The sequence below is a fragment of the Salmo salar genome, chromosome 09, assembly GCF_965601325.2.
Source record: "Salmo salar chromosome 09, fSalSal1, whole genome shotgun sequence".
In the NCBI taxonomy this organism is placed as follows: domain Eukaryota; kingdom Metazoa; phylum Chordata; class Actinopteri; order Salmoniformes; family Salmonidae; genus Salmo; species Salmo salar.
The window spans coordinates 22,533,571-22,556,866 of NC_138299.1; the positions used below are offsets into that span (position 1 = coordinate 22,533,571).

The 23,296-nt window shown below is 46.0% G+C and overlaps 1 protein-coding gene across 4 annotated transcripts in view; it reads right to left on the reverse strand.

Moving 5' to 3' along the window:
• LOC106611050 (G patch domain-containing protein 2-like) overlaps positions 1 to 14,018 on the reverse strand; it is a 37,785-nt gene extending 23,767 nt beyond the window's left edge. For 3 of the 4 annotated variants that reach the window (XM_014210880.3, XM_045723472.2, XM_045723471.2), the window contains exons 1-3: positions 13,881 to 14,018; positions 12,106 to 12,795; positions 1,989 to 2,050 (exon numbers count right to left, since the gene is read on the reverse strand). In XM_014210880.3, the coding sequence (XP_014066355.2) occupies positions 1,989 to 2,050; positions 12,106 to 12,795; positions 13,881 to 13,924 (796 nt within the window). In that variant the 5' untranslated portion in view covers positions 13,925 to 14,018. The remainder of the gene's footprint in view (positions 1 to 1,988; positions 2,051 to 12,105; positions 12,796 to 13,880) is intronic. The other variant, XM_014210881.3, reaches the window with a different exon arrangement.
• Positions 14,019 to 23,296: the final 9,278 nt, after the last annotated feature.

Here is a 23,296-nt window from a genome sequence, read left to right on the forward strand (position 1 = left end):
ACGCAACATGCAACAATTTCGAAGATTTTACTGAGTTAAATAAGGAAAACAGACAATTGAAATAAATTCATTAGGCCCTAATCTATTGATTTCACATGACTGGGAATACAGATACCTTTTAAAAAGAACCAGTCAGTATCTAGTGTGTGTACCATTTGCCTCATGCAGTGCGACACATCTCCTTCTCATAGAGTTGATCAGGCTGTTAATTGTGGCCTGTGGAATGTTTTCCCACTCCTCTTCAATGGCTGTGCGAAGTTGCTGGATATTGGCGGGAACTGGAACAAGCTGTCGTACATGTCAATCCAGAGTATCCCAAAAATGCTCAATGGTTGACATGTCTGGTGAGTATGCAGGCCATGGAAGAACTGGGAAATTTTCAGCTTCCAGGAATAGTGTACAGATCCTTGCTGAAACATGAGGTGATGGCAGGTGATGAATGGCACGACAATGGGCCTCAGGATCTTGTCACGGTATCTCTGTGCATCCAAATTGACATAGATAAAACACAATTGTGTTCGTTGGCCGTAGCTTATGCCTGCCCATACAATAATCCCACCACCACTACGGGCACTCTGTTCACAATGTTGACATCAGCAAAATGCTCACCCACACGACACATCTGCCCGGTACAGTTGAAACCGGGATTCATCCGCAGAGAGCACACTTCTCCACCATGCCAGTGGCCATCGAAGGTGAGTATTTGCCCACTGGTCGGTTACGACGCCAAACTGCAGTCAGGTCAAGACCCCGGTGAGGAGGACAAACACGCAGATGAGCTTCCCTGAGATGGTTTCTGACAGTTTGTGCAGAAATTCTCCAGTTGTGCAAACCCACAGTTTCATCAGCTGTCCAGGTGGCTGGTCTCAGACAATCCTGCAGGTGAAGAAGCCGGATGTGGAGGTCCTGGGCTGGAGTGGTTACACTTAGTCTGCGGTTGTGAGGACGGTTGGACATACTGCCAAAAATATTTAAAACGACGAAGGCTTACGGTAGATAAATTAATATTAAATTCTCTGGCAACAGCTCTGCTGGACATTCCTGCAGTCAGCATGCCTATTGTGCTCTCCCTCAAAGCGAGACATCTGTGGCATTGTGTTGTGACAAAACTGCACATTTTAGAGTGGCCTTTATTGTCCCCAGCAGAAGGTGCACCTGTGTAATGATAATGCAGTTTAATCAGCTTCTTGATATGCCACACCTGTCAAGTGGATGGATTATCTTGGCAAAGGACACATGCTCACTAACAAGGATGTAAACAAATTTGTGCACAAAATTGGAGAGAAATAAGCTTTTTGTGCATTAAGGAACATTTCTGGGATTTTTTTTATTTCAGCTCATGAAACCAACACTTTTACATGTTGCGTTTATATTTTTGTTCAGTATAATAATCAACATATGGAACTAAACTTGGAGTCACACAATGATATGGCGTGGTTCTCCCACTACGATTCGGAAAACCATATAGTTTATTAGGCTACAGATTAAATAACTTATGATGAACTTCACAGGGGGATCTTGATGCTCCTTTCCAATAAATATTGACAGTCTTATTCTGATGACATGAGGATCGATGCTTGACTGCCATTTGACAAATAAAAATATTCTAGCTCTTATCCATAATAATCTCATCATGTAGACTAGCCTACCTCCACCACATCTGCGAGATGTTGGCTAGAGACCAGAGTAGGCACATTTGCTATTTAAGGCAACAGTTTGTGATAAAACTATCGGTAGAGTTTAAAATGCGATGGAAACATATTGAACTTTACATTTTTATTCAGTACATGAAAAGTAGATTGTGTGTGCACTACGTCATTACACACTCATTTTTATCTGCAATAAGTCAATTCATTGGAAACACACCACTGGTGAGAGAATGCACACATTTTATTTATGCAAATTCTACAATATCTGCATAAAAATCTGTTGCCAACTGGATGCAAACCTAGCTAGTGAGAAATAAATATTATGCTGAACATTAATACCTTGTCTTCCCTCATCGTTAGTGAAGAGGCCAGGATCACTGCTACATACGCTGCTAGTTTCACTGCAAACAGAGGAAGAATAATATAATTGTCAGTATGCATTTCATGTTGAACTTAGAAAGCAGTCTTTTTGTAGTGATAATACGGATGTGTAACAAGAAAAATAAATACATTGTGATGGATCATTTTAAAATGGGTGCATTCTAGGGTCAAAGAAGGTTGTGCATTTGAAAATAGAACAATGTGAAGCAAAAACGTGCAAGCCCACTCCAAAAATGTTAACATGCGACATTCAATAACAAAATAATGAATCAGTCCCGAGCTAGAGGTCAACATAAATATAAAATGACACAAAAAGAGGGGCGCTCTCCCCACTGGTCCCCATCCCCAACACAAAGGCATGGGGAAGGACTCTGGTCGAAGCCACTGAGTGACATGCACAATCTAATTGAATATCCTCCGCTGTCAGCTCCAATCTAATCTGTGCTGCGTTCTGGAGGATGACAGGAGTGCGGCAGATTCCCCTGCCTTCTCAGTCTGTGAGCAGGACCCGCGGACGTGCCTCCACACAACAACTGGCCAGCATCTGCTCTGAAGGCTGGTCCAGGCCAGGCTGCTCCATGGCTGGCCCTCTCCATGCCCCCAGGCGTCCCCGTGTCACCCCCCTCTGCCCCGGCCCATACCCCACCCTGGGCCTCTCTGCCTCTGTCACACCTCTGCCACCTTGGGCTGGGAGCTAAATAGACCCGCCAAGGTCACACAGGAGTCAGGACTATGGCCTCCATCGACTATTTGTTTAACACAAAAAAATATTTAAAAAAATATTGGTTTAATGAAGTGGACATTAATGGAGTACATTTTAGAACTGTGTTCTGTGAATTTTAAGAATGAATATGTCTGTACATATTTTGTTTTTTGTTGTATCACTTTTTTAGATTATTACATTCAAACTGCCATGGATGGTCACTGATTTTGTCTTAAATTCTCTCACAGCATGCCAAGTAGCAACTGTAACACAAACGTCCGAGCTCAGTCCTTTGAGGCCATTTGTCCATTGGGTCAGAGGAAGTCTGAGGGTCTTGTTTGCGTTGCATTTTGCTTTGTGGTGATCAGCATTGACCTTGGTGACGAGGGAGAGAGACTGGCGGGGTCAGATACACGCTGATATGGTTCTTTGCCATATTGCACAGGAGTGGCGGTGACGGCAGTCTCAGACTAGGCTGCTGCCAGATGGTCCAGCACCATCTCCCTTCACACACCCAAGAAGCAGATGTGAGAGGGACCAGGCCTCTCCAGGGAATGTGGAAGACGTCTGGCCTAGCCAAGAACTCCAGGATCATCCCTCCCTCCCCACCCCCTTCCCCAGACCCTGGTTCCCCAGGCCTCTACTCAGCTGTCCTCCACCTCTGGACACACGGCTGAGCATCTGGAGCAGGGCTCTCTGTTCGACAGCAGTAGAGGGCATATCTCCTCACCATGCATCCTCCTGGCTATAGGCAGCAGCCCCTATAATAAACACTAATAGCCCTTTCAGGACGATTGTTACTCATCCTATAGCCCTTCCAGTTATCTGTCTCGCTATTATATACAGTGCATTCGGAAAATATTCAGACCCCTTCCCTTTTTCCACATTTTGTTAAGTTACAGCCTTATTCTAAAATGTTTAAAAAAAAAGTTATTCCCCTCAATCTACACACAATACCACATAATGACAAAGCGAAAAGAGGCTAATTTATTACAAATAAAAAACAGATACCTTATTTACATAAGTATTCGGTTCCTTTGCTATGAGACTCAAAATTGAGCACAGAATTGTTTCCATTGATCATCCTTGAGATGTTTTTACAACCATGGACAGTGCATGTCAGAGCAAAAACCAAGCCATGAGATCAAAGGAATTGTCCATAGAGCTCCGAGACAGGATTGTGTCGAGGCACAGATCTGAGGAAGGGTACCAAAAGGTTTATGCAGCATTAAAGGTCCCCAAGAACACAGTGACCTCCATCATTCTTAAATGGAAGAAGTTTGGAACCACCAAGACTCTTCCTAGGGCTGGCCACCCGACCAAACTGAGCAATCGGGGAAGAGGGGCCATGATCAGGACGGTGAACAAGAACCCGATGGTAACTCTGACACAGCTCCAGAGTTCCTCTGTGGAGATTGGAAAACCTTCCAGAAGGACAACCATCTCTGCAGCCCTCCACCAATCAGGCCTTTATGGTAGAGTGGCCACTCCTCAGTAAAAGGCACATGACAGCCCGCTTGGAGTTTAGCAAAAGGCACCTAAAGACTCTCAAACCATGAGAAACAACATTCTCTGGTCTGAAACCAAATCACATTTTATTAGTCACATGCACCGAATACAACAGGTAGACCTTACAGTGAAATGCTTACTTACAAGCCCCTAACCAACAGTGCAGTTTCCAAAAAATATGGATAAGAATAAGAGAAGTATTAAAGAGCAGCAGTAATATATATACACACACACACAGTGGGGAGAACAAGTATTTGATAACCTGCAAAATCGGCAGTGTTTCCTACTTACGAAGCATAGAGGTCTGTAATTTTTATCATAGGTACACTTCAACTGTGAGAGACGGAATCTAAAACAAAAATCCAGAAAATCACGTATGATTTTTAAGTAATTCATTTGCATTTTATTGCATGACATAAGTATTTGATATATCAGAAAAGCAGAACTTAATATTTGGTACAGAAACCTTTGTTTGCAATTACAGAGATCATACGTTTCCTGTAGTTCTTGACCAGGTTTGCACACACTGCAGCAGGGATTTTGTCCCACTCCTCCATACAGACCTTCTCCAGATCCTTCAGGTTTCGCTGGGCAATACGGACTTTCAGCTCCCTCCAAAGATTTTCTATTGGGTTCAGGTCTGGAGACTGGCTAGGCCACTCCAGGACCTTGAGATGCTTCTTACGGAGCCACTCCTTAGTTGCCCTGGCTGTGTGTTTCGGGTCGTTGTCATGCTGGAAGACCCAGCCACGACCCATCTTCAATGCTCTTACTGAGGGAAGGAGGTTGTTGGCCAAGATCTCGCGATACATGGCCCCATCCATCCTCCCCTCAATACAGTGCAGTCGTCCTGTCCCCTTTGCAGAAAAGCATCCCCAAAGAATGATGTTTCCACCTCCATGCTTCACGGTTGGGATGGTGTTCTTGGGGTTGTACTCATCCTTCTTCTTCCTCCAAACACGGCGAGTGGAGTTTAGACCAAAAAGCTATATTTCTGTCTCATTAGACCACATGACCTTCTCCCATTCCTCCTCTGGATCATCCAGATGGTCATTGGCAAACTTCAGACGGGCCTGGGCATGCGCTGGCTTGAGCAGGGGGACCTTGCGTGAGCTGCAGGATTTTAATCCATGACGGTGTAGTGTGTTACTAATGGTTTTCTTTGAGACTGTGGTCCCAGCTCTCTTCAGGTCATTGACCAGGTCCTGCCATGTAGTTCCGGGCTGATCCCTCACCTTCCTCATGATCATTGATGCCCCACGAGATGAGATCTTGCATGGAGTCCCAGACCAAGGGTGATTGACCGTCACTTGAACTTCTTCCATTTTCTAATAATTGCGCCAACAGTTGTTGCCTTCTCACCAAGCTGCTTGCATATTGTCCTGTAGCCCATCCCAGCCTTGTGCAGGTCTACAATTTTATCCCTGATGTCCTTACACAGCTCTCTGGTCTTGGCCATTGTGGAGAGGTTGGAGTCTGTTTGATTGAGTGTGTGGACAGGTGTCTTTTATACAGGTAACGAGTTCAAACAGGTGCAGTTAATACAGGTAATGAGTGGAGAACAGGAGGGCTTCTTAAAGAAAAACTAACAGGTCTGTGAGAGCCAGAATTCTTACTGGTTGGTAGGTGATCAAATACGTATGTCATGCAATAAAATGCAAATGAATTACTTAAAAATCAAACAATGTGATTTTCTGGATTTTTGTTTTAGATTGCGTCTCTCACAGTTGAAGTGTACCTATGATAAAAATTACAGACCTCTACATGCTTTGTAAGTAGGAAAACCTGCAAAATCGGCAGTGTATCAAATACTTGTTCTCCCCACTGAGATATATATATATATATATATATATATACAGTGGGGTACCGGTACAGAGTCGATGTGTGCAGGCACCGGTTAGTTGAGGTAGTATGTACATGTAGGAGTTGCGGTCGGAGGCCGAGCAGTTACCATACCATGCAACCGGTCAGGATGCTCTCGATGGTGCAGCTGTAGAACCTTTTGAGGATCTGAGGACCCATGCCAAATCTTTTCAGTCTCCTGAAGGGGAATAGGTTTTGTCGTGCCTGCTTCACGACTGTCTTGGTGGGCTTGGCTCATGTTAGTTTGTTGGTGATGTTTGTTGTCCTGGCACCACACAAGCGTCACGTCCTTTGGCACTATCCCTACGATGAATCATGGTGGTGGCAGCATCATGCTGTGGGGATGTTTTTCAGTGGCAGGGACTAGGAGACTAGTCAGGATTGAGGGAAAGATGAATGGAGCGAAGTACAGAGAGATACTTGATGAAAACCTGCTCCAGAGCGCTCAGGACCTCAGACAAGGGCAAAGGTTCACCTGCCAACAGGACAACGACCCTAAGCACACAACCAAGACAACGCAGGAGTGGCTTCGGGACAAGTCTCTGAATATCCTTGAGTTGACTAGCCAGACCCTGGACTTGACCCTGATCGAACATCTCTGGAGAGACCTGAATATAGCTATGCAGCGATATGACAGAACTTGAGAGGAACTGCAGAGAAGAATAGAAGAAACCCCAAATACAGGTGTGCCAAGCTTGTGGTGTCATACCCAAGAAGACTTGAGGTTGTAATCGCTGCCAAAGTGCTGAGTAAAGGGTCTGAATACTTATGTACAGTGGGGGGAAAAAGTATTTGATCCCCTGCTGATTTTGTACGTTTGCCCACTGACAAAGAAAGGATCAGTCTATAATGTTAATGGTAGGTTAATTTGAACAGTGAGCGACAGAATAACAACAAAAATATCCATAAAAACGCATGTCAAAAATGTTAAAAATCGATTTGCATTTTAATCAGGGAAATAAGTATTTGACCCCCTCTCAATCAGAAAGATTTCTGGCTCCCAGGTGTCTTTTATATAGGTAACGAGCTGAGATTAGGAGCACACTCTTAAAGGGAGTGCTCTTATCCGCAGCTTGTTACCTGTAAAAAAGACACCTGTCCACAGAAGCAATCAATCAATCAGATTCCAAACTCTCCACCATGGCCAAGACCAAAGAGCTCTCCAAGGATGTCAGGGACAAGATTGTAGACCTACACAAGGCTGGAATGGGCTACAAGACCATCGCCAAGCAGCTTGGTGAGAAGGTGACAAAATGTGGTGCGATTATTCGCAAATGGAAGAAACACAAAAGAACTGTCAATATCCCTCGGCCTGGGGCTCCATGCAAGATCTCACCTCGTGGAGTTGCAATGATCATGAGAACGGTGAGGAATCAGCCCAGAACTACATGGGAGGATCTTGTCAATGATCTCAAGGCAGCTGGGACCATAGTCACCAAGAAAACAATTGGTAACACACTACGCCGTGAAGGACTGAAATCCTGCAGTGCCCGCAAGGTCCCCCTGCTCAAGAATACATATACATGCCCGTCTGAAGTTTGCCAATGAACATCTGAATGACTCAGAGGACAACTGGTGAAAGTGTTGTGGTCAGATGAGATCAATATGGAGCTCTTTGACATCAACTCAACTCGCCGTGTTTGGAGGAGGAGGAATGCTCCCTATGACCCCAAGAACACCATCTCCACCGTCAAACATGGAGGTGGAAACATTATGCTTTGGGGGTGTTTTTCTGCTAAGGGGACAGGACAATTTCACTGCATCAAAGGGACGATGGACGGGGCCATGTACCGTCAAATCTTGGGTGAAAACCTCCTTCCCTCAGCCAGGGCATTGAAAATGGGTCGTGGATGGGTATTCCAGCATGACAATGACCCAAAACACATGGCCAAGGCAACAAAGGAGTGGCTCAAGAAGAAGCACATTAAGGTCCTGGAGTGGCCTAGCCAGTCTCCAGACCTTAATCCCATAGAAAATCTGTGGAGGGAGCTGAAGGTTCGAGTTGCCAAACGTCAGCCTCGAAACCTTAATGACTTGGAGAAGATCTGCAAAGAGGAGTGGGACAAAATCCCTCCTGAGATGTGTGCAAACCTGGTGGCCAACTACAAGAAACATCTGACCTCTGTGATTGCCAACAAGGGTTTTGCCACCAAGTACTAAGTCATGTTTTGCAGAGGGGTCAAATACTTATTTCCCTCATTAAAATGCTAATCATTTTATGACATTTTTGACATGCGTTTTTCTGGATTTTTTGTTGTTGTTATTCTGTCTCTATTAAAATTATAGACAAATAATTTCTTTGTAAGTGGGCAAATGTACAAAATCAGCAGGGGATCAAATACTTTTTTCCCCCACTGTAAATGTGATATTTCAGTTTTTATATTTTATATAAATTTGCAAAAATGACAACTTTTTTTTCTTTGAGGGGGAAAAAACGATTTAATCAATTTTAGAATAAGGCTGTACCGAAACAAAATGTGGAAAAAGTCAAGGGGTCTGAATACTCCCCAAATGGTCTTAAGGAGAATATTTTGAGTACAGGTTACACATGTACAATAATTATCTTTCTCTATAATAGAGGAACATTTAGAAATATGCACCCTTATCAAAAATAAGTTATGGCTCACAGACGGCAGCGGTACAACAGTTTCTTCCATTTCTGAGTTAAAAAATGTGTTTGCTTCCTATAGGGGGATTTGGAGCAAAGTTTGAAAAAGATCACAGGTATAAACAATTAATTAGAGCCACACATTAACTATTTATCCGTATTAAAGGTGTAATGTGATGTCGCTGGGAGCAGCCCTGAGCCAATGTGAAACCGTTTCCATTAAGTACTGCCTAATTAATTCCATGAATAATTGAGGCTGCCATTTTTCTTGGGACCAGTAGAAACACCTTTCTTTCATCTCCTCCCATGACCTTTGTCAAGAAAAGTTGACAGACCTTTTAGTCAAACTTAGCTGTTTCAAATGCACTTGCGAGAACAAGGATCATTCCTGTGTTAGTATCAATTACAGGTAAAGCTCATCAAAACACTTGCCTGACGACTCAAACTTCATTTCTTCCACTGCTCAGTCTGAGATTGCCATCATTGAAGTTGTTTGTGGTGACGTCAAAATAAAGGGTGTTGTACAAAACAAAGTCATCAGCGATTGGATCATCTCTAACCAATCAGAGGATCAAAGCCAATTTCTAAATGCAGCTTTACCCACGTGTGTTCTGGCTCTGGCCCAACCCATCAGTTTATGGGACCAATCAGAATGGTTAGAATGTGTTTGCGTTCTAGAAATCGTTGGATAGGTACTCAAATCTAGACTCATTGCGGAGGAGAAACTAACGTCTGTGGGTGTGGTATAGCGTTTGCTTAGATCAAGGAGTTTGGGTATCCAAGCAATCAAAACACAGGCCTCCCATTTCTTCTTCCCAGAGAAATACTATCACGTACTTTGCATCAGGCACCATATCACTAAATAAGTCTTCACACTGACGTTCCCTTCAAACATGGTGGCACTCAATTAAGACAAGGACAGTTACGTGTTCTAAGACACGACAACTGCATTCCAGTGTGGAATAAAAGCTCCCTTCTGACAAACCTCTGTCAATTCTGGTTGAACTAATCAGTTCCCCACACGGCCCCATTGTCTGCAGACAAGCCATTGAGGTGAAGCAAAAACACAGTATCCAGATTAGGACTAATCATTAGGATATAATCCCTGGCTCCTGGGAGAGGCAAACCAGTTTGCGCAGAGATTACGGGTCGGCCGCCATTTATTGAGCCTGGGCTAATTCAGCAGAGGGGGGACAGAGACAGAGGGGGGCAAAGCGCAGATAACAATGGCTCTGTTGGCTCTTCAAACAAGCCGCCCCAGCCCAAATCCATGCCCTCTTCCATGGGCGTCTTGAATATAAGGTTATCCCACCCTCCCTGAGCTCCTGTAATTGGATTAGTCTCAGAGATTTATGAAAATGAACTTCAGCAAATGGAATACAGCTCTAAACCAAAACTCTTCATAGAGTTTTCAAAAAATCCAAATTAGAAAGTGAATGTGTGGAGTGTGACAAATGCACACACAATGGTTTGTGCTTTCCGGTGGAAAGGTTGTCCATGTTGAACACCACCAACACCACAGCTGTAGACAGAGGCTGTGTCCCTGTTTGCCTCCACCCACAGGTGAGGCCTGCTCTCTGGGCCAGACTGGGCACCAGGTGGCCATCCTGCCAGCAGGCCAACGCTGCTCTAATCAAGGATGTGGAGCCCAGCTGGAGTTGCCAACATCTGCTCCCAATGCACTTGGGCGGCTAAAGGCAGGCTCTGGTCTGTGCATATACTGCATGAGCTGTGACCTTAAGGCAAAGGACGTTTAAGAGATCAAACACAGAATATGAAGAGGTTAATGGAACGAACAGAGAGAGACTACTGAAACCTAAAAGGGTTCAAATACATTTTAAGAAGTAACTGAAGTCTAAAACATCAGATGGATGGAGCGTAGCTTTTCCTGGTGTCTAAATATGGCTGTTGTACCACTGTCAACCCCCCATCACTTGCTACCATTTTCCCATTTCCTTGGCCTCCAGCAGGACTTAACCCAGAGATTGTTTAGTCCTCAGTACAGAGCGGCAGTCTACTGAGCAGCAATCAGTAGCCTTCTGTTGTGTAAGTGAGAAATGATTGACAGTGTGCCACGGTGTTCCCATTTATTTCTTCTCCCGAGCTGTTTTCTGTCAGAACGGCTATTGATTTTTCCATAAAGTAAGAAAACAAGTACCGTTGAGGGGCCAGGGAGGTCAGGACAAATTAAACCAGAAGATGTAAAGCCCTCTGTCTCCCTATTATTGGTTACCACAGACTTCTTCTCCATGTTTTTTATATGGGCCAACAGATAATGAGATCATCAAGGGGAATACCCAGTGGAGGCAGGTGTCTAGCAGTGGGAGGGACATTGGGGAGAAGAGACCAACCAGCTTTACACACAGGCAGCACTATGCACTTCTTTGCGACGTCTATGGAACTAGCCTATTCCTCCATGGTCCAAGTTTCTATTTTTTTTTACTAGTGTAGTATACAGACACTAATGATTTCCACTCCGTTGAGGATAGCAGAGGTTAGGTTAGATTATTCACTGTGAATTTTTATGTCAAACTGGCTCAGCCCTAAAGTGTCCAGGCAGGACTGAATAGGCCTATTTAGTAAACCCATTATTGTAATTAATATGACAGCATGGTAATTGATTGGTTCCAATGTCACTTATAGGCAGTCACAGTAGTATATCTAATTTAGATGTTTTTTTTTAATGCACACAGTTGAACTCAGGACAGACATAGCTTCAAATATTAAGAATAAGATAGACATTTATTTTGAAACGAATCAATAGCTCACCAAGCGACTTATTTACTTGTGACAATTTCTCCCAGCAAAGTAATGAGCTGAGTGATGCCTTGCGGCCACAGTATCAGAGATCCCTCCCCACTTATCACCTCAGAGAGAGAGAGCAGATGAAGGGAATATCATTCATTTATGTCAATTCAATACTTGAAGGTGCAGAAGCATCTACGTGATGCACTTTTTGTTTTAGACGGGGCCACATTGAATATTGACAACTAGATGAAGACAGGCAGTATAGATCATTTTAAATGTCGCTGTGTTTAATTGCCTCTGTCAGATAGTAGTTATGCCCATGACTTTTATATTACGGGCCAAACTGCCTCAGTAACTTCACCGCCCAAAGGGTAAATGGAACGTGATATTTAGGGGTGATTTGTAGTTTGACTAGGTCTGTGTCAACAAAGGCCAGCAATAACATATTTTACAATTGTAGGCTATATTGTAAATATTGCAAAGGTTGCAAATATTATGTAATATTTAGGAAATGCCAAATGAAAACACAACGTAAAAAAAAATCATTATCCTAAAATATTATATCCTTTTAGATGTTATATTATTGTCCTGCCCAACTTGATATTTTCTCACACAACAAATAAAATTGATGTTTAGAACATTACCCTTCAGACATATTCTCATCAGAAGCCTCTCGTTGCTCCTTGGCCTCCAGGACCAATGGGATCTTATCCTTCCAGCACTCCTCTGCCCTGAGGCCCACTCCATCAGCCTCCCTGTCCACTCCCACCCAGCCTCCAGCGCCCTTCTTCAGCCTGGACAGACGCTGCTTTTTGGACGACCTGTGGTTTCCGCCCCGCTCGCCATCCACCCCTGACACCGTCAACTTCTGCTGCAGGCTGACCGTCACGTCAGAGGTCATGCGTTTGACCTTCCGCCTCCTCCTGAGTGGCCGTCCCGGGGTGTTCTCTGTGAAGGAGTCTGACTCAGGCCAGGAGTGCTGCTTGGTCTTGATGGCGTAGCTGTTGCTGGAGCAGGAGGGCCAGCGCTTGGCCATTACCATGTCGTCTGAGTCGCTGTAGTTGGCGGCGGAGGGGGCCGGAGCAGCATTCTCCCGGCAGTCCTTGGCTGCTTCGTCCAGGCTGGACTCGGAGGCCTCACTGAGGCAACGGCTGTGCTCCAAGGGGTGGAGGGAGGAGTCACAGCGGCGCTTACGTCCCCGGCGCCGTCGGATCTGCCTGCGCTGTTGCAGAGGACTCAGAACCATCTCCTCCCAGAGCTCCTCTAGCTTGGTCTGCTCTGAGGTCTGCTCCAGGGCTGACACCAGGTCGTGCACCAGCTCATCCATCATGCTGCTGGGGTACAGGGGGAGAGGAATACTGGTAAGCTGGAGCAGTACAGCTCCAGTATACAGTAGATGTGATTGGCACATGAATAGAATGAGTATGGTGTAAGTTGACACTAGCTTATGGTGCGTCTAGGATAAGAGGACTGCTGCTGCTGGTGTCAACTACAACACTCAGAATCCTCTGAGAAGCTACTGTTAAAGCATAATGCACATGACTATGAAGATGTTTTGTTCAACTAATTGAACAATGATTTGGACCCATTTTCAATTAACAACAATTGTGTTGGTCTTAATACAGCCTTCATAAACCCTTCATAGGGCCAAGGTAGATGCTTCACAACTTATTTATAGCATACTGTATAAAACAAACTTGCAGGTCTGGCATCTGGCACTTTGCCACAAGTATCACAAAGACATTTGCTTAGGTTTTCTATAAAATGCTTACTGATCGTTTAAAGTGGAACCTATGATTTTTTTCAGTTGAAGAAAAAAAAAAGTAATAACTATCCTTTTCTCTTCTAGTGCAGTTTGTTTTCTGTCAGGCAACCAACCGCCTCCCTCGATCCACTACCCAGGCATAGTAACAGCAGTGACTACATAACCTACAGAATGAATCTACTCACAACTCATTCCTTATTACAGCACAGCTAATTCTGAAACACTTTTGAATAGAACATGAAGACGAGTGAAAGAGAATTTGACCATTTGGCTATAATCAGGACTGAATATGACCAATTGGACAGGGAAAGAAGACTATTATGTAATATATATTGTGTGTAGCCTTCAGCACTTCGGCAGACTCCAAATAACTAGAAAGTTCATATCGTTCTTCAATATTATTGTTTCTTCTATCGTTCTAAAACTGACCATGATAATTAGATAACAATAGGCCTAGCCTGGGGAGCGAAATGTGCTAAGAAAACCACAAAGCAAAACATTATCGTTGCGAAACCTTGATATCTCTTACAACGGTATCGTGACACAATTGTTGTTACTGCACTTAAAATGAGAACGCTGTCTGAGATTACACGCTCCGTTTCTCAATGAAATTATATCCTTATGTTATGTAACGATGCTGTTGTTTCCACTCACCAGTCGCAGTTCCTGCTTGTTTTGTTTTTCACAGCTGTAAACATGAGACGTACTTCCGCCCCGCTGCCAAACGAATGAAGTAATTTCCGCCCTGCTGTCTTTTTTCGGTCTGTGCGCTCTATATCAAGGCGGTTGACTATTGATAACTGGTCGCGCTGTACAACTGCGGTGCTGCCCCGGGGTGATGAAATGAATACTTTTAAAAAACACTTATCGAAAACAGCCACCGATGTTTTCCTCATTTGTGTTGCTCAACTCGCTTCTGTCAATTGAATCTCAGAGGCCAGTATGTCTCCAGTTGAGCAACACAAATGAGGAAAACATCGGTGGCTGTATTCCTTAAAAGTATGAACTTAAGCAATTCGCGGGAGGACCGCAATTGTACAGGGCAGTTATGCATTTTTTTTATTTACATTTTACAAGTATCGACTCATGTTGCTAGCAAATCGCGCGACTAGTTATCAATACTAAACTCTGCCTCGATATAACGGAGTTGAGTGTACCACGGCTAGCGCTATCTGGGATCCTTGGGACGTCTCTATCCCATTTGAAGTTTAGATTTTAAACGATAAGGTCCCAAGGATCCCACAACCCAGATAGGATATTTATCCCATCCATAAAAAAAGCTACCTTAGTTGAGCTCTCTGCACTATGCTTAAAGGGGCAGTGCAGTTAACGTGATCTTTCACATTAAGAGGTCTAAATAACACTGAAACTGAAAATGATGATAATGCCCTTTTTGTGTTTGGAAAAAAACGCCTGGAATTTCAGCCTGTTCAGGTGGGATGGAACTTTTAGCCACATCATGGTGTCACAATGTGATCTGATTATAATAGACCAATGACTGTTCATCTGGGTAAGGGGGTGGGCTCTTGACCATCCTATCAGCCATTCAGAAGATATGTAAATATCTTCAAATTCGCTGCCTAACACCCACACAATCAGACTGAGCATTTCAAGGGCCAATGGAGGCTCAGGGAAATAAATTATAACAAATATATTTTGGAGTTAGTTTCTTTAAATACACACACAGAGAGATTTATTAGACATACCGTGATGATTGTATGGGGGCTTCAAGCACATAGGCTACCAGAATCTAGTTATAGACATCATACAACAAGGGAATAGAATTAATATCTTTATTTTGTGTGTGTTTTTTTTTAAGGAAACTTCCCAGAGGGCAATATCATGTCAGGTCAACTGTTTTCTTGACCAGGCAAGCAATATATGTGCCCATAATACAGCTAGTATGAAAAAAGTATTCCAAGTGGTTTGCAGAATAGTTCCCTCAAAGTGACAATGTTCCTTGTGTGTTGAGAAAGACCAATTCTAAATGTATTAGATAAGTTCATACTTTTTTTAAAACAATAGAAATAAGTGTTTTTAGACAATGTCTGACAAGTGCCAATAATGGAAGTTTTCCTCAAAGCGAATGTGTGGCTGAATGAAAAGTCATTTACCACTCCTTTCAACTCTCAAATGAAGCCAGGCTAAGTAAAATAAAACATTTAATTCTCTGAGAAAATTAGCACAAAAGCCATTTAATCTCTCTCATCTTACTCTTAATAACTGCACATTTCCCCTTGGGCCCATGGGAAAGGGCCTCTGTGCCGCTGCCACCTTATCGGTCCTCTCCATATGCCAGCATGCTGAGCGGCTCCCTCAGTACCCAGCCCCCGGCCTCCTCTCACCGGGCCTGTGGGAGAGCTGGGCTCCAGGGCCCGCCATTGTTCTGGCCTGGGAGGCAGTCCGGGGAGAGGCCTGAAAGCCGGAGAGGGGGAATAAAAAAAACTCAGCCACTGCTTCATTAAATGCCAGCCTTTCACAAGCAAACATATCAGAAACAGCCCCCTTTCAGAGGCGGTAATTAGCAATTTGGAAACCTTGCCCCCTCAGGATATACAGTTTCAATTTAGTCGGGTAGGACAGCTTTAGATTCTAAGGCACTTAATATTCATTGTTTCTCCCATCTTCCCAATTTCTCAACGTACATTGTCTAGCCTTTCACTGGTGATATTTTTTTATTTTTTTTTATCTGTCATGTAATTCTTCTTTTCAATGAGCCTTCTGCAAGAGAAGTACATTTTTCTAGATAATTTTCAAAGGGATTTGTCAAGAATGTGTGGGATATGATAGCAAAGTGCTTTTCAAGAAGCGCCAAGCTGGAAATCCTGCAGAGTTGTGCATGCTTGATTAAGTTGAGAAGTAAATAGTCTGTAAGAAAACTTGGGGCAACTCTGCCACAGAGGAGACTCTCAGCCTCCACAGGAAAGGGCATATGGGTCTTTGAATGTCAGGCCAACAAAAGCCTGAACAGACATGCAAGAAACTTGCATCACATGTTAAATATGACTGTGATGATCGATGGAGATTGTAAAAAAGGCCATCTTCAGACAGCTATTCTAGCACGGCCTAGGCATCCTTATGCTGTAGCACTTGCTGTTGCATCCGGCATGCACAACTCTACAGGATTTCCGGCTTGGCGCTTCTCGAAAAGCACTTTGCTATCATATCCCACACATTCTTTACAAATCCCTTAGAAAATTATTTATAAACAGTATAGCTGAAATGATTACCATTACTTTTTTGACCATCGTTTGGTGGTGCTATAATACTTATTTTGCTGCCTGGATGAGAGGGAAAATGTTTGCAAAGTGTTTAATAACCCAAGCCACACGCTTTACCTCAGGGGGCAAGAATAACACTTATCAGGGCCTCTCCGGATCCTTTGTTTCTTAATGCAACCCATTCCATTCATTTGCATTCTGCTTTGTCTAATAAAAATAATTGATTTTTGCCTCTTTCACATAAATGAAAAAGGAATGTGATTAAGAATTTTGTCCCCCCCCCCAAAAAAAAAATCTAAATTCCAAGATCCTCATCAAAAATGGAAAAATACATAACTCATTAAAGCCAAAAAGAAATAGCTTGAATTGTAAAAAGAGGGACAGGGAATGAAATAATGAATGGAGTCCGAGTGAGCTATCTTTCCCAGGCAGAGCGTCACTAGGGAAGCAAACTCCCAGCCAGCAGAAATGAGCTACCTATCTGTGAAAAGAGTGACTGCTCCATCCTATTTGATTTGGCTTCCCTATCATCTCTTAAGAAGATGTCAGCCTTGCTTCGTCTATTGCTCTGAGCCTTTATCAACCCATAGACGCTCCGCTGCAAAAAGGGGAGCCTCATTTCAATGCCTTTCAAGGAGCAACACTAAAGAATAAGTGTTATGTGATAAAAAGAGGGTTGTTAAATAGATCTGTCTATTTGTATGGTAATAATGATCGCTTAAGGACCTGGGGCTCCGTGACTTGTAGAACAAGGAAACAAATCTGTATTCAGGTGTTGGGTTAACATGGCTCTCAAAACGACCTTGTGAAACTTTTACACAGTAACAAATGAGTTGCATGCTACATTTTTTCATTATTTTCTCTGCACTAGTCAGACTGAAAGCAGCTTGGTATTGGAGCATCCTGTGGCCGCTCAACACAACTCACTGATTTGATATAAAATGGGGCCCTTGATACCAATGTTTCCCACAATCATATCATTGTTTGTTTTGGTCACATTCAGGGCTTGAAGGTTCCTGATTTCATTGACAAGGTCAGAACCATTTTCATCAAAGAAATACATCCTGATGTTTCCCATTCCTTCAAAATAAAGGAAACATTGTTGACCGTTATTGTTGATCAAGTCACTGCTAGCTCCAACCACCACTGTAAGACAAGAAACACCAACATAAACAACATGACAAAAGCCAATACACATCTCTCATTAGGATTCAAAGGATTCTGGTTTTCTGGCCCCAGATGGCCACATTATTAACAACACAGACCTCAGGAGCATTGTTTTTGTTGTCAAGGAAATGAAACAGTGGTGAGTGTGTTTGTTGTGTCTCTGTACCTGGAGACCTTATTGTAGCACATTGTTCCAGTTGTGTTGTTTCCTACAGTTAGTGATGTCAGCTTGTCCCAATGAAGGCAGGGTTGACATGTCAATTTGGCAGTGGGGCGGGCCAGGGTTCACCGCAGTCATTTGATCCCTTATCTCCCATTTTGATATCTCAGTCTTGTGTCAGTACAAACAACAACAGTCTGCCAGAGAGAGGCTGATGAACATGACTGATTATTCAGGCAGACCAGGGGATGAGTAGGGCTTCTCCACAGATACAACAATGACATGAGCACTTGATGGAAAAGCTCCCCTCTATCTTCAGAGTAGCTGGAGTGAGTCAATGTGTACTCTTTGTTGCCATCCTCCAATAGAAATGACATAATAAATAGAAATACACAAAGTTCAAGTCCATTTATTCAAAAATCAATACACCTTGTGACATTCTTCACTGAAAAGCAATGGGTTCTCTATATATTCTGTGTGGCCCTTACATTTCTCCAAAGAGTGAATTGGTAATGGAAGGGCTGGGGGTAAAATAACTAATTTCTCCATTAGCAGCCCCTGGTTGACCTGTGAGTATTCACAGCAGGCAGTCATGTTGGCCAACTCAGCTCTGCACCCCATGCCTGGCTCCATTATGGCCTTCCCCAGCCTGGTCACCCGCTTCCATTTATCTGGTGGGATAACTATAGAAATCTGTCAGGAGGCAGGGGGAGGTTTTTTCGCTCTGCTCCAGCCGAGCTGGCAGATTGAGAGCCTCCCGTAATGCACAAGTCTGTTTTTATTATTCTTGCTGGGGGAACACTATTTCATCAAGCGCATGATTCCACAGAAGAGAGGAGATAGCCCCAGCCGGCTATATTTCTTCCAATCAAACATTCCAAGGGGAAAAAATGAGTGGGTGCCATCAAATCACAGAATAATGCTGCCAGATTTTATGTAAAAAAGAAGGACTGATGGACAAATACAGGAAGGCAAGACAAGTTAAATGATGTGTGTTCAGGAGCTGAGATTGGAAAACTGACAGAGAAAAGCAGCCTCTTTGCTGGAATATAAATTGTTGTTCGCTGTAAAAAGGCTTTTATCTGGAGTGAATATGGGACGTAATACAAAGGTCAGGGTTAAGTCATTTTCTACGGCAAGTTAAGCGAATAATGAAGGCGAGCCCGCCTGGAGAAGGAGCAGTGCTACTGCCAGTTTGTCTTCATTTATTATGCCAAATCTCATGATTTTGGCGTTGCCACGGTGGGTGCTCTGGCGCGCACCAGTGGACGACATATCGCTTAATTTACACAAGGTAATGAAAGCAGGGAATGGGAGGACAAAACAATTTACCTGCTGACACAGGAAGAAGTGATTTGCGAACATGGGGGTGAACGGAAGAGCAGGCAGAGGGCCAAGGCAGAGGGGTGGAAGAGAAAGGGAGAGAGGGAGGGGGTGAGGAGGAGAGAGGCGTAGCGGGATGAAAGAGGGAGGGGGGGACAAAGAAAAAACAATAGAACGGGGTTGGGAGGATAAAGGAGATAGTTGGGTGTTAATAGTTGGAAAGAGAGAGGGGGTGTTGGTGGGGGGCTGGGCTCTTTTGATCACACCACTATTCTGATCAGTTCTGATCACAGGCATAATGATGATGGCTCTGGTAACTCCAGTTTAAACAAACACACACACACACACACACACACACACACACACACACACACACACACACACACACACACACACACACACACACACACACACACACACACACACACACACACACACACACACACACACACACACACACACACAAGCTGTAATTGACTTCAAACCTGATAGAGAGTCTGTTCTGAAAAGGCCCTTGTTTTACTCCTTCCCAATTTGAATCATTTAAACTACGCCACTTCAGTGGAGGGGGTGGGGAGGGTAACTATTATCATCATCACACTGGCAATACACAAGGTATTTCTACCCACAGACATCAGAAGTTTGTAAGACTGCCATCTCAAACTACTCTGTTTGACAACCACATCACGGTAGTTTAACACAATCACGTTATGTAAAGTTTGCCACACACATTTTGAATCTTGTGTGAATGTTGGCACAGTATTACAGATTGACATGTGTTCCCTATAAAATTAGCTGTTCACTTACAGAGGTGCTGAAACCTTCAGACTTGCCCTGATGTTTCGTAACATTCTCCTACAGAGTTTACAGACATACACCAAGCGTCCTAGAATTGCCAGATGGATGGCGACAAAGATCGAAATTGAATGAATTGTGACCATTCAGCTGATGTTCGTTCACTTGAGCAGACAAAAGTCTGACTTGTGACAATGCTTGAGGAGAAGCCCTGTAATTTTCCAATCACTACCTTTCAGGCCAGGCCACTCTTTAGGGCCATAAGATCAGATGAGATCCAGCATTTTCTTTTGGAAGAAGCCACAGTCTATTTGCCTGCACACTGTAACAAAAACAATCAGACAGAGAATCAGGCTTTTTCAGTCTCTCTGGAGAGGGACCATAGGGAGGGGAGGAGAAGAGGAGAAGAAGGGGTGAGAGATAGAGAGAGAGGCGTCTGAGTCTCGTCCCACTGGCCGCCCACAGTGGGTGGTTGTGGTGATGATAAACGGAGTGGCGGCACAGCACTGGGGCTCTGCTGGCACGGCGCGCTGCAGGACCAGACACTGAGAGGAAGTGTCACTCTCCGCAGGCCTGCTGGGTCAACCTGGAGTCTGCTGTGTCCTGTTGTTTGAGTCTTCACAACAAATCAAACACCATAACACCGCCTCCCTGAACACAGCTGGGGGCCCTCCGCTGTCTGGAAGAATGTGCTAACAAACTCTGGTGCTCATCCAGAATGAATTGAGCAGCACAGCACTGCTCACTGAATATCTGAATGAAACAACCATTCAACTGCTTACAGCTGGGAGCCCTTTTCTCCCTGGGAGGGTAACTGATCTTTGGGCCCTGGACCTGAGGGTGCTCCTCCCACAGGCTCCCCTCTCCTCCACCCTCCGTAGGCTCTCTTCTTTCCTCCACCCTCCCCTGCCCTGGCCCCCTCCGTAGGCTCTCCTCTCTTCCACCCTACCCTGGCCCCCTCCGTAGGCTGTCCTCCACCCTCCCCTGCCCTGGCCCCCTCCGTAGGCTCTCCTCCACCCTCCCCTCCGTAGGCTCACCTCCACCCTCCCCTCCGTAGGCTCACCTCCACCCTCCCCTCCGTAGGCTCACCTCCACCCTCCCCTCCGTAGGCTCTCCTCCACCCTCCCCTCCGTAGGCTCACCTCCACCCTCCCCTCCGTAGGCTCTCCTCCACCCTCCCCTCCGTAGGCTCTCCTCCACCCTCCCCTCCGTAGGCTCTCCTCCACCCTCCCCTCCGTAGGCTCTCCTCCACCCTCCCCTGCCCTGGCCCCCTCCGTAGGCTCTCCTCCACCCTCCCCTCCGTAGGCTCACCTCCACCCTCCCCTCCGTAGGCTCTCCTCCACCCTCCCCTCCGTAGGCTCACCTCCACCCTCCCCTCCGTAGGCTCTCCTCCACCCTCCCCTGCCCTGGCCCCCTCCGTAGGCTCACCTCCACCCTCCCCTCCGTAGGCTCACCTCCACCCTCCCCTGCCCTGGCCCCCTCCGTAGGCTCTCCTCCACCCTCCCCTCCGAGGCTCACCTCCACCCTCCCCTCCGTAGGCTCACCTCCACCCTCCCCTCCGTAGGCTCTCCTCCACCCTCCCCTCCGTAGGCTCACCTCCACCCTCCCCTGCCCTGGCCCCCTCCGTAGGCTCTCCTCCACCCTCCCCTCCGTAGGCTCACCTCCACCCTCCCCTCCGTAGGCTCACCTCCACCCTCCCCTCCGTAGGCTCACCTCCACCCTCCCCTGCCCTGGCCCCCTCCGTAGGCTCTCCTCCACCCTCCCCTCCGTAGGCTCTCCTCCACCCTCCCCTCCGTAGGCTCTCCTCCACCCTCCCCTCCGTAGGCTCACCTCCACCCTCCCCTCCGTAGGCTCACCTCCACCCTCCCCTCCGTAGGCTCACCTCCACCCTCCCCTCCGTAGGCTCACCTCCACCCTCCCCTCCGTAGGCTCTCCTCCACCCTCCCCTCCGTAGGCTCTCCTCCACCCTCCCCTGCCCTGGCCCCCTCCGTAGGCTCTCCTCCACCCTCCCCTCCGTAGGCTCACCTCCACCCTCCCCTCCGTAGGCTCACCTCCACCCTCCCCTGCCCTGGCCCCCTCCGTAGGCTCTCCTCCACCCTCCCCTCCGTAGGCTCTCCTCCACCCTCCCCTCCGTAGGCTCTCCTCCACCCTCCCCTCCGTAGGCTCACCTCCACCCTCCCCTCCGTAGGCTCACCTCCACCCTCCCCTCCGTAGGCTCACCTCCACCCTCCCCTCCGTAGGCTCACCTCCACCCTCCCCCTCCGTAGGCTCACCTCCACCCTCCCCTCCGTAGGCTCACCTCCACCCTCCCCTCCGTAGGCTCTCCTCCACCCTCCCCTGCCCTGGCCCCCTCCGTAGGCTCACCTCCACCCTCCCCTCCGTAGGCTCTCCTCCACCCTCCCCTGCCCTGGCCCCCTCCGTAGGCTCTCCTCCACCCTCCCCTGCCCTGGCCCCCTCCGAAGGCTCTCCTCAACTCTCCCCTCCCCTGGGCCCCCTCTGTAGGCTTTCCTCCACCCTCCCCTCCCCTGGGCCCCCTCCGTAGGCTCTCCTCTCCTCAACCTTCCCCTGGCCACGGCTCTCCTCCACTGGCTTATTTCCTCTCACAATGAGAGGTGACAGTGAACAGCGGAACTCGTCAGTGTGAATAACACACAGTCACGCTCTGCGAGACCCTATCTGGCGGCGTGCACACACACATGTGAGTGTCACAGGGGGCTGGAGGGCCTGGTGCAGAGCAGCACAGCGGCAGGCAGGCTGTCAGCCCCACTCCAACCCCTCCATTACAGCTTAACCAGGGACAAATTGAGCGATTTGACGTGTTACTGTATATCGTTTGACTCACTTTGTTGTCTTACAATGCTGTAGTGCAATTATAGACTAGTGTAAAAAATGAAATAACTTCTACTGGATGGAAGGGTGTCATCAATACAAAAGTGCAGTGTCTCAGCTCTATACCAAGGGCATGCCAGTCATCTTTGGTTTAAACTTTACAGAAATAGCTAAGCTCACATTACTGTAAATTCCCATAGTTGCATGCTCTCAGTCTCTTCAGTCTTCCTCTGTCCTTCTGTGACAGACAGCCAGGAGCTGCTATAAGACGACCACTGGTCTGGCTTAATTTAACCACTTTCCCTGTCCACTGCCACATCAGTATACAGTATTACATAACTGCTAATGGGCTAATAGCGCGCGCGAGAGAGAGAGAGAGAGAGTGAGAAAGAAAGAAAGAAAGATAGTTAGGGAAATGGAGCTCAGGTTCATCCAAACATTTAATAATTTATGCAATCTGGAGCGTTCACCTCTTACTGGGCTAATTATATAATTTAACTGGCCTGGATGAGTGGCCAATGCAGCCACTCTCTCTTACACTGTCACCACATGATTATGACTTACGCCAGCACAACC